The 12,714-nt window shown below is 35.0% G+C and overlaps 1 protein-coding gene across 1 annotated transcript in view; it reads left to right on the top strand.

Annotated features, from left to right (window-relative positions):
* LOC121378341 (phospholipid-transporting ATPase ABCA3-like) overlaps window positions 1-12,714 on the top strand; it is a 49,477-nt gene that overhangs the window by 24,942 nt on the left and 11,821 nt on the right. The window contains exons 13-17 of the mRNA XM_041506472.1: window positions 1,307-1,556; window positions 1,937-2,043; window positions 5,496-6,518; window positions 7,594-7,812; window positions 9,874-10,379. Of these exons, the coding sequence (XP_041362406.1) occupies window positions 1,307-1,556; window positions 1,937-2,043; window positions 5,496-6,518; window positions 7,594-7,812; window positions 9,874-10,379 (2,105 nt within the window). The remainder of the gene's footprint in view (window positions 1-1,306; window positions 1,557-1,936; window positions 2,044-5,495; window positions 6,519-7,593; window positions 7,813-9,873; window positions 10,380-12,714) is intronic.

Below are 12,714 nucleotides of genomic sequence, written 5' to 3'. Positions count from 1 at the left end.
GTATGTTCAGTTCCATGTTTCTTAAACGCAAATATGGTATGTTTAGTTCCATGTTTCTTAAAACAAATATAGTATGTCCAGTTCCATGTTTCTTAAATACAAATATGGTATTTTCAGTTCCATGTTTCTTAAACACAAATATGGTATGTTCAGTTCCATGTTTCTGAAATGCAAATATGGTATGTTTAGTTCCATGTTTCTTAAAACAAATATAGTATGTCCAGTTCCATGTTTCTTAAATGCAAATAGGGTATGTTCAGTTCCATGTTTCTGAAACGTAAATATGGTATGTTCAGTTCCATGTTTCTTAAATGCAAATATGGTATGTTCAGTTCCATGTTTCTTAAATGCAAATATGGTATGTCCAGTTCCATGTTTCTTAAACGCAGATATGGTATGTTCAGTTCCATGTTTCTGAAACGTAAATATGGTATGTTCAGTTCCATGTTTCTGAAACGCAAATATGGTATGTTCAGTTCCATGTTTCTGAAACGTAAATATGGTATGTTCAGTTCCATGTTTCTGAAACGCAAATATGGTATGTTCAGTTCCATGTTTCTTAAAAGCAAATATGGTATGTTCAGTTCCATGTTTCTTAAAAGCAAATATGGTATGTTCAGTACCATGTTTCTTAAAACAAATATAGTATGTCCAGTTCCATGTTTCTTAAATGCAAATAGGGTATGTTCAGTTCCATGTTTCTGAAATGTAAATATGGTATGTTCAGTTCCATGTTTCTTAAACGCAAATATGGTATGTTCAGTTCCATGTTTCTGAAACGTAAATATGGTATGTTCAGTTCCATGTTTCTTTCTTATCCCTCACAAGTACATTTTATTCAGTGGGCCCATTGGGCATTTTCTCGTTCCAGCCAGTGCACCACGACTAGTAGACAAAAAGTTGTGGTATGTGCTTTCCTGTCTGTGGGATAGTGCACATAAAAATACTTTGTTACTAATGGGAAAAAAATTAAGTTTCCTCTCTGAAAAATTACATGTTTGACATCCATTAGCCAATTAATATTAAATCAGTGAGCTCTAGTGGTGTCGTTAAACAAAACAATCTTAAACCCTGAAAATAAAATGAAAATTGAAAGGAATATGAAACTCACTCAGACAGACTGATTAATGCTGGCTAGCTGGCTGGCTGTTTATTCTGTTGTTTCACTTTATCTATTTACAAGAATAAATTGTGTTATATATCTAAAGTTGTCAACGTAAAAATATTGTGAATACTGAACCAAATGTTCCCATGGTGAACATGTACATTTGAATATATATAACACAAGTTGCATTTTAACTCACAGGAGCTGGATATCACATGGTTATCGTGAAAAGTGCTGTTTGTGATGTTAACAAGATTACTGAAGTAGTCAAGAGTTATGTCCCCCAGGCAGAAGTGGAGAGCAACATTGGAGCTGAACTTTCATACATTCTGCCTCAGGAGAGTTCCAATCGGTTCGAAGAGTTGTTTACACAGTTACAAAATGAACAGAAGCAGCTTGGCATTTCCAGCTATGGTGCTTCTGTTACAACCATGGAAGAAGTGTTCCTTCGGTTTGTGATTTAAAAAAAATAATAATAATATTTGTGAGTGAAAATTGGTGGAATATGTGAATTTTTAAAAATAATTATGCCATTCCTTTATATATTTCAAATTAAAAATATTTATAATTTAGAGCTTTTGATTGTATAAATCTCTCAATATTTTGTGATATATTAATATATTTCATGTTTAGCAATATTTATTATTCAAAATTGGGGAAAATGTAGATGAAAATTTTAGATATTTTATGTATACATGTATTTTAGTTATATATTAAATATGTATTTGTTATTCAGAATTGGTAAAACTGTTGATCAAAATTTAATAAATACTTTATAAATAGTCATGTATTTAAATTCTTCTCTTTTTTTTAAATATATTTTTCATTCAGAGTTGGTGAAAATATAGATGAGAATTTGAGAAAAAGACTGCAGAAGAAAACTACAGAAGTGGAACATTTTGATATGAATGGTGATACCTCACCTCATGTGGAAATTGGTAAGACTGATCTGAAATGTTCAGGCATCTAAATAAGTCAATAACATTTCAGGGGCCAATTTCGCAAAACATCGTAAGTTTATTTCTGCGACTAGCAGATACACCTGTCTTTGGCATATATTTCATGCTAAAAATTACATCATTACAGAAAATAGAGCATTTTAGGTGCAAAAGAAAATGAAATGTGTATACTTCAAACTATAAATTTGTTGTATTTTAATAGTAATAAAAATTGTGCTTTAGGTTATGAGCAAAACTAGGCTTACGATGTTTTGTGAAATTGTGCCAAGGTTACCAGGAGGCTACCGTTTGACACAGTAGAGAATGATTGTTCTTTCTTGTTAAAATTTGATTAAAAACCCCATGTTGATCAGTTTTGTCTTATTATGTCACCTAAGTTGTCACTGTGCTTCGTTCATTGTCCGTAGTTTATAAACTTTTCACATTTCAGGAGCCTGAAGGCGAGGCCCAAGAGGGGGGCAATTAACCCTATTTTAAAAATCTTCTTCCCTCCCTTCAAAAATGCTATAACCGAATAGTCTTCATATGTGTAAAGGTCAACTGATGGTTCATCTAATTTGTTGATAATAATATTTTAAATTTTTTTTTTTTAGAAGATAGATTATTCTCCCCTGAGGCCTCCTTATTAATAATAATTCATTAATAATAATAATCCTATTAATTATTTTAAAAAAACAAAAAAAAAAAACCATACATGTGTGTACGATATATACAACTATAAAAAATATTAAAACATAATTATGTAGTAGAACAGTCGTGTTTCTAATAAGTATTTGAAAAAAAAATTCTTAAATATATTTAAACTAGTACATTTGTTAACATCATTAGGTAAACTCTTCCAGATACCAACTACAGAAAATTGAAAGCTTTTCTTATAATGCTCTATTTTCGGTCAGGGAGCTAACATATTTCCGTCATCAATGGAGCGAAGTTCATAAATTGATGATATTGGATTAAACAGGTCTTTGAGGTACCGAGGAATAAGTCCGTTTAGTGTTTTATATACAAGAATGGCCAGGGTTTTATTTCTAAAATTTGACTTGACACCCATGGATTTAAAAGATGATACATCTTATTAAGCCAAGTTAGAATTTAAAAAAGTAATGCAATATATATGTGTATACATGTACTTGTGTTTATTCAAATAAATATATCTATTGTGCATTACAAAACGTTATAAAAGGTGATAAAACCTTGATGGCTTTTTGATATTCAATTCTTGTTTATTTTTAGCCACTTTAGTTCATGAAAAAAATAAATCTAATTTAGGACAGTTTCCCTATATAGTAAAGCAGTAATCAAATAATGGTTGAATATAAGCATTAAAATAAAGGATTCTAATATTTAAAGGAAGATACTTCCTTATTTTTGTTAGCAGAGTTATTTTTGAAGTTAGTGTTTTACACACCTTGTCAGGTTGTGTATCCCACTGAAGAAAATTGTCTATATCTTTTTGTTCTATATGTGATAATTTTGGGAGAGTAGTTATTAAAGTGCTTTTTGTTTTAATTCAGAAACATGCTGTTTTTATATACCAAGCTTCAATGTTTTTTATATCTTTATTTAGTTTATCTTTTATAATGTTTATTGATGGGCCTGAAACATGTATTGTTGTATCATCTGCAAACATGTCTCCATGTGATTCTGAAGCAACCAAAGGAAGGCCATTTATGAATATAAGAAAGTTTAAGGGTCCAAGTACTGAGCCCTGTGGTACACCTGCTCTAACATTTAAATATGATGATTGAGTGTTCCCTATGTATAATGTACAGTCCCCTGTTTTCCCCTGGGGTGCGGGTGATGTATTGATTAATTTACTTTGAATAATCATCATTTAACAGAGTTGCATAAAGCTGATGGCAAAGACACCTCGACTAACATTGGTAATGCTTATGCTACAACCAGTTTCAACTGCACTGTCACTACTAATACACAACCCATTAATGGTATACACATGCAAACTGTGTGATCAGGGCTTGTTTTTATTAAATGTTGTAAGAATCTGAATTCAATCTTAGACTTTTTAAATCTAACAGTTTTCATTATATTTTTAAGACGTGTATTAATTTTAAGTAAATTTAGAATAAGAAAAAATATCAATTTTAATTTTCTTCTCATCATGTGCCATTCTTTGAGTTGTGCAAGCACTGTTAACCAAACTGATATATTAAGAGTGTCCCGGTTCCAAACTGTTTAGTTGTAAATCAAATAAAAAGCAATGGCGACATGATTTGTATTTTTTTTTTATTATCATAATGGCAGTTGATGACATTCATTGACATCCAAAACATGAGTTTAATAAAGCTGGAGTTGTCTTTCTGTTTTGCATTGGCAAATGATCTATAGGAAGTGGACATGAATTCAGACTTAACATTTTATAAGCATGGGCCCTGCTTACAACAGTACGTTTTTTGCTTATATGTAAAACATAATAAATCTTTGCTCAGTTTATTGGCTTTTTGCTTGTGTCATCATATCCAGACTTTATGCACTGCAAGCTATGTTCGTAAATTAGTGCAAGCATTGCTTTTTTAAGTACAGTCAACTCTAATAATAACCACCACCTATACTCCCTCTTTATGCGTGATTATTAGTAACTTGTGTCATGATGTTAATAAAATGCATTGTATTAACTTTAAAATGGTTTGGCTGAGCAGACATTGTATTAAACATTACTGAACAATATTTGTTGTTTAAATCAATACTTGCATTTAAAAAATAAATAATTTAATTTATCTCCAATATTTCTAGTTCATATGAATCTACATGAAAATTGCAAGTCTTAGAACAATTATTTCATTCTCACGTCACTAATGCAAGTTTTAATTTGGCATAACCCTTCTCTTCTTCTTTTTTTTTTGCACATTAAATTTAGGACATCATTTCTGGAGTAGTAATAGGAATAGATGACTTAATGCATATTCAGGAGAACAAACAGTTGCTCGATAGACTGGTTTTTGTGCCCAATGTGAGATAAATGTGATATGATAGAAGATGGTGGTACATGTTACCATGTAAAAAAACTACCAGTCAAATTGTTCATAAGTGTCCAGTTTCCTAAACCTCAGGCCAATGAATTTATTTTTACATAACTTATAAATGGTTTATACAGATTTTAAATAATGTTTTCCCTAGAAATTTGGCAAGGCATGGTAGACTAGACACTTAATTTTGAGGCAGTTTCACTAGGGCATGTTTTTTTCATTAAAGAAAAAAACTATTAATTGAAATGAAAATAAATGTAATTAATGTGCTTGCTTTAATAAATGAATTGCAAAATATATAACAGTAACATTTTATTAATTAATCATATATTTTTTAGTGTTTTATAAAGGCAATTTTAGAAAAATTGTTGGCCTGGTATGGAAAATGTATTGCTTTAGTAATGCTCTCAGAATGCTTGTTTTGAATTCATTTCCTGTTCTTTTCAGATCTGCGAACTCCGGTGTCACACAACTGGGGAACAGCTTTGTACTTGCAGCAGTTCTGGGCCATGTTCTTGAAAAGAGTTCTTCACACATTCAGGAACAAAGTCATGACAGCATCCCAGTTGATCGTCCCTTTATTCTTCACCATCAGTGCACTGATCGTGATCAAGACTTTACCTGAGACATCAACCTCCCCTTCTCTCATCCTCACTGCTAATGATTTCAAATCCAATTTCCTACCTTACACCACGCCAGTCAATGCATCAGGCAATCTGAAAACACTGAGCAGCACCTACAGAGACCAGTTTAAGAGCAGCATGACCAAAGTGGTTTACGTGAATGATCTGCCTCAGTTTAAAACTCATCCAGATGTGGTGAAATATTTGACAGAAAAAGGAGAGGAGAGCATCAGTACATACAATCTTCGTTATGTGCTTGCAGCCGATTTCCAACAGGCAGGAAAGAAGACCAAAGTGGTGGCCTATTTCAACAACCAGGCCTACCACAGCCCGGCGATTACGTTAGCCAGCATGGCCAGTGCCTTCATTAGGTTCATTGCCAACAACAGCATGGTTGATTTTGAGATGTCGAATCACCCGTTGCCAAGATCGAATGCCAGCAAACTGAATGACGAGATGACTCAGGGATTCCAAGGGTTCATGCTGGCATTTAACGTCTGCTTTGGAATGGCTTTCCTGGCCAGTAGCTTCGCCGTGTTCCTGGTCAAAGAGCGTGCCACAAAGGCCAAACATATCCAGTTCGTGAGCGGGGTTCGTGCCGTCAACTTCTGGTTGTCCACGTTCTGTTGGGACTTTATCAACTACATCATACCAGCCGTTTTGCTGATTGTCTGTTTCGCAGCGTTCGGTACTGGCCAGTATGTTGATGACTATAGGTTCTTTGATATCCTCTTACTGTTTGTGATGTATGGCTGGGCCATGCTGCCATTCATGTATCTGTGGTCGTTCCTGTTTCAAGTGTCGTCTACGGCCTATGTCTGGATTACCATGTTCAACATCATTTCAGGTCATTATGGGTTTATTCTTTCACCAATGTTGTTTGCTTCATTTATTAAAAAAATATTTTTTATTTTAAATTGTTTTATAATTTAAATTTTTTTTAAATGAAAAAATATTTGAAAAAAAGGAGAAACATTAAAATTTTCTTTTCAAGTGTCGTTTACTGCCTATGTCTGGATTACCATGTTCAACATCATTTCAGATAATTTGGGTTTATTCTTTCACCAATTTTTTTTTTTTTTTTTTTTATAATTTTAGTTTTTTAAAATGAAACAAATATTTGAAAAAAAAGGGAAAAAACATTCACGTATTTAATTTTTTTTAATTATTATTTTAAAACTAAAATTAAATTAAAATAGTGATGGGCTACAGAATTGTTTAAAATAGTCTTAGCAGAGAATTTTATACCAATTGTTTTCGAATAAGTTTTCTTTTTATAGTTATTTGACTCATAATTGAAAATCGTATATCACCAAAAATTTATTAATTTCTGGAATTATTTTATACCGTTCTTTAAAGTTTAGACTACTTTTTGTTGCAACAGATCTATAATCTTTAGTAGGAATCTTTGTCCAATCAAACAACATTTTTCTGAATGAGAAAAGTTAATAGTTTGAAGACAATCATATTGTTATTTTAACTATTACTATAGTCCGTACCACGGGGAACACATTTTTTTCATACTATGAAATTTACTACAAGTTATTTATTTCTGAGCTGATTGTTTTCTAAATTGCACACAAAAATAGTATATTTTTGTTATTTCCAAAACACTTTTACTTTTCTTTTTATGTCAAACCAAACCGAAATTATTTACAATAAAAAAAAAAAAATTGTAGGAGGATTGGACGGACTTTAGGTTTTTTCCATCATAAATTTAATTTCTTTTCACATTACCTGTCCTAAAACAAGTGCACTCTCTTTTCTCTCTCCTCTCCCCCCCCGCGCCACAGCTAGTAGTCTGGTCCGAACAGCCAATGGGATGGCCTAAATTCTTCTTCTGCATACTTCTGTTCATAATTTTTAAATTTAATATCGGGGATTGACATAATTATTTCTTATAATTCTTGTGATTGTTTCAGGTGTTGCTACATTGCTGACTATTGGCATATTGTCAATTCCCCAGCTGGATCTTCAGTATGTGGCTGAAATACTGGAGTGGATTTTCCTAACATTTCTACCAAACTTCTGTCTGGCCCAAGGACTGCAAGATTTCTATCAGAACAATGAGTTTCTGAATCTTTGTGAACCGTACATAAAATTTTGTCCTTTCATGAAAAAACCATTCCCGTGTTGTAGAAGTAAGTAATTGTTAGTATGTAAAGAATATATACTGATGTAAAGCAATAAGGGATCATATTAATACCAACAGGAAATAGTGACAGCAACTAAAAACCATTCACAGTGTCAGGAAATTAACCATATTACTAAGGTCGATGACAGTCATTTTTCGCACCCTTGTTTTGGCTTTTACACAATAAATATAACATATCTCACCATAATTTCACTTCAAATCCATATTTCGTAAATAGAAAACAAAATTAATTGCAAAATTTTCTTTGAAACAGTTGGGTGCTTTAGTAATTCTCACAAAAAAACCCAACATTTCAACAGCAATTTTGCATTGGAATTTTCCTGCATTCTGAAGATGGAAACATCATATACCCAGTTTATTGTTATTGTGATGATAAAGCGCTTGCTTGATGCACGGTCGGTTTAGGATTGATCCCCGTCAGTGGGCCCATTGGGCTATTTCTCGTTCCAGCTAGTGCACCACAACTGGTATATTAAAGGCCGTGGTATGTGTTATCTTTTCTGTGGTGTGGTGCATATAAAAAATCCATTGCTGCTAATCGAAAAGAGTAGTCCATGAAGTGGCGACAGCGGGTTTTATATCTCAATAGCTGTGTGGTCATTAACCATATATCTGACGCCATATAACCGTAAATAAAATGTGTTGAGTGCGTCATTAAATACAAAAAATAAAAATAAAAATACTGGAACTTATTTCTCAAAAAATTGATTATAAATAAAAATTACATTCATTTGGGATACGAAACCTTGCTATTGTGATTTATTGATTTAATTGACCTACGATGGAGGGAAATTTGATGTGACCAACTTAGTAGCATCAAATTCCTGCAGTATTTTAACATGCGAACTCACCATTTTGTGTCAACTGAGTGTAAAGTAAATACCGTACTCTGCTAGCCACCTAACAACAGTTTCGATGAATTAAAAAGTAAAACCTGACCTTACAATCCACGTATTGTTGTCAGAGTGACTATTTTAATTTAATATCCAAACTAACTGCTTTGTGTCGACTGAGTGTAATGTCAGTATTCTGCTAGCGACCTAACACAACAGTTTTGATGAATTTAAAAAAAATATCAGACCTTACAATACATGTGTTGTTGAGTGCGAATAAGTACTGCCATTACTTTTTATTAGTAATATTACAGTCCTGTATATAGCACTAGAAGTTAATTATGCTGGCAGGCAGTTCATGCAGACTATTGGAGAAATCGTTCCAACTAGTGCACCACGACTGGTATATCAAAGGCTGTGGTATGTGCTATCCTGTCTGTGGAAAAGTGCATATAAAAGATCCCTTGCTGTATAAGAAAAAATGTAGCGGGTTTCCTCTGATGACTACGTGTCAGAATTACCAAATGTTTCACATTCAATAGCCAACGATTAATTAATCAATGTGCTCTAGTGGTGTCGTTAAACAGAAAAAACGTTAAGTATTGGAGAATCGAAAGGAGAAGTGGATTTTACCCTTGTGCTTAAAGGGACAGACCCTAGTTTCAGCGTGTGAAAATTAAGTTTAGTTATCTACAAACCTGTAACACATCTGGATACGGTTATAACAGAGAGAAACTAAAGTCTGTGATGTTTAAACAGGGAAATCCAGTCTAAAAATAACTAGGGCTTGTCTCGATAACCATTACAATGTACTTCTCAGACGAATGTGCATTTTTAGAATTATGAAAAATGCATTTTGGGCTATTGCAAAAACCTGAATGAGTAGAACAACATCAGGTGTATGTAAATTAATATTCTAAATAATAAAATGTAAGTATTCCTGTACAATATGTTGTCATGTTTTAAAACTAAGAGTCTATCACTTTAAAAGAAGTCAAAAGTTCAGTGGCACATGTGTTAGTTAATTTCATTAAGCTTAAAGAATATATCTCAAATTCAGGAGTACAAAAATTAATATTCTCGTTCTCATCTATCACCTTCTGCCTATGAATCTCATTATCTTAATGTAAGAAAAACAAAACATTTTATAACCCTAAGAAAACTTTTCTTATAGCCTCAATTGAATTTTTATTAATAATATGGTACTTTTTCAGATAATTGTGGTGACCTTTGCGCCGACTTCAACACTGACTACCTCGGATGGGAAGCCAACGGCATCGGCCGGATGCTGACGTTCCTGACCCTCCAAGGCTTCGTGTACTTCAGTCTGGTATTTCTCATCGAGTCTGAGCTCCTGAAGACACTCTTCTACAAACTGAGAAACTGGCAGAACGTGCACCCTCTTGTGATTCAGAGGTCCGACTCTCGAATCCAGGAAGACAGCGATGTCGCAACTGAGCGGGCGCGGATGGCCAACTCGACACTGTGGCAGCTGTTTGGAATGGACAAGCTCATACTGCAGGAGGTGGTCAAGAACTATGAGACGATATGCGCAGTGGATCACATCAGCGTGGGCATCCCGCAGGGCGAATGTTTCGGACTGCTGGGGATAAATGGCGCTGGTAAGACGACCACGTTCAAGATGCTGACGGGAGATGAGTTGATGTCCAATGGGGAGGTGTACATTGATCAGTGCAGCGTGAAGACCAATATTAGAGAGGTTTGTTGTTGGGTTTTTTCTGTTTTTAGGTTCATACTTACTTCTTATGCCCATTGTTCCTCCTGTGGCATAGGCCGTCAACAACCGTTCTCCAGAGTCTTCTGTCCTGGGCTCTTGTTTCCAGCTGTCTCTGGGTATAGTCTATCTTTTTGGTGTCTGCCTGGAGGTCCCTTCATCATGTGTTCTTCAGGCGGCCTCTTCTTTTTTTCTTGCCTTGTGGGTTCCATGTCGGAGTATGCCTGGTGAGGTATCTACCTGGAGGTCCCTTTCGCCATGAGTTCTGCAGGCGGCCTAGTGGGTTCCATATCGGAGCTTGCCTGGGGATAGCTGATATTGGTTTCCGGAGTGTGTGACCAATCCATCCCAATCTTCTTCTTATTTCATCTTCAGCATCCAGTTGATGTGTTCTCTGCCACAAGTCGGTGTTGCTGATGGTGTCTGTAACCTTTTTCTAGACACAATCCAGGATCTGTTACTTCTCCATTTAGTATATACATTTGAGTTCACATACCACAGATTAAATATAAGAATAACACTCCAGATTTTTATCTAGTTATCATGCATGGTAAATATGGTTGATTAGTCTTCTTTCTTTTTTTCTTTCTTTTTTCTTACTGTAACTTGACCTCTGAACCTTATTGCATTCCGTCACCCCTCATTTCCCAATGGGCTGGTCTGAACATTTCAACAGCCAGTCATGTACTAGAATCTTACAGTGTTGTGCCACTAGGTTCTAATAATGAGCTACTTTCGGTATACTAAGTTCAAAAATCATATGTAGCTACCCTCTTTTATTTTCGGCAGACTGTTCACAAATGCGCCCAATTTCGTTATTAAAACTGTGCACCCTTTCCCTTTGGCTTTAATCCTACGGAACAATCAAAATTCCATAGCACCAAAACAAACCCACACTTGCTGTCGGCTCCAGTCGGGTTGCTGGTGATCTTTTGCACCTGCCAGCGTAGGCGGCCCCCTCTCCCACCCACCCCAACTCTTTCTTGTCCTGGACGGAAGAGCTGGCTGAAGCCAGCACCTGTGCCCATGACAGGTGTGCATTACAGCAGCTTAGCCCTGAATGTGCACATTAAACACTGACCTGACCTGACCAGTGTTGTGCCATCTCCCTGTCTTGAACAGAAAACTCTATGGCAAAATCAGAGGCTGTGTTCACAATAAGCATGCTTGAACAGTTGATGGAAGAATGTCAAAATTACCCACACCCATGCATTGTACCATAGGTATTCCATTTGTGTTCACATGACCATCACTTCTTCTTTTACATAGCCAATACAGTCTGGATGTCTTTTCTTAAAGCTTTCTTCCTTATTTGTTTTCAAAAAAAAAAAAAATTCTTAGCATTGTATGTCCATGTCAAGGCTGCAGAGCCTTGATTCATGGCCTTATAAGTTGTGTGCATCTATGTAATTCAGGGAGGGCAGGACGTAGTAGCCCAGTCGTACAGTGCTCACTTGATGCGCGATTGGTCTGGGATCGATCCCCGTCGGTGGGCCCATTGGGCTATATCTCGTTCCAGCCAGTGCACCATGACTGGTATATCAAAGGCTGTGGTATGTACTACCCTGCCTGTGGGATGGTGCATATAAAAGATTCCTTGCTGCTAATCGTAAAAGAGTAGCCCATGAAGTGGCGACAGCAAGTTTCCTCTCTAATTATCTGTGTGGTCTATAACCATATGTTTGACGCCATATAATAGTTAATAAAAGTGCATCATTAAATAAAAGATTTCTTTTTTTCTAAGTAATTTCGGCAGCCTTGCATGTTCTTATTTTCGTCAGTTTCTGCTGCTAACAAATAACAGTAAAATGCTTGTTAAACATTATGGGCTGAATTTACAAAGACTGTTCTTACACACAGGTGTATATATACACAGTTCCAAAGTAGGCTTAAAATTGCTGTACATAGGTAACAAATTCTTCAGTTAGAGTCTTGGAATTGTATGTATACAAATAATTGCCTCTTGCTCACCCCAAGTAAAGCAGTATTCTCATTATGCGATTAGTCACACCGGCTTGTCGCATGTGATTTGTCGTAGCGACTCGAATCGTGGGTGTGAGAAGACGTTATGTCATAAGATTATTTTGATGATGTCAAACAAAGCTCGTCAGTTTAAAAAAAATTGTGGGACATGTAAGTGCCTACATATTTTCACTGAAATAAAGAAAACATGAATGTACATTGTAGTCAAGTTACTGATGGCATTATGTAACCAAACAATTATTGATCACATCTGGACAATAATAGGTTTTATGGACCCATGAAATCCGGCCATTTTGACATGTTTATAAGAAAATGAAAAAAGAGACAAAACGAAACG

The sequence above is a fragment of the Gigantopelta aegis genome, chromosome 8 (assembly GCF_016097555.1).
Source record: "Gigantopelta aegis isolate Gae_Host chromosome 8, Gae_host_genome, whole genome shotgun sequence".
In the NCBI taxonomy this organism is placed as follows: domain Eukaryota; kingdom Metazoa; phylum Mollusca; class Gastropoda; order Neomphalida; family Peltospiridae; genus Gigantopelta; species Gigantopelta aegis.
The sequence above is the reverse complement of the archived record's forward strand: the minus strand, read 5'-3'. Positions and strand labels throughout refer to the sequence as shown.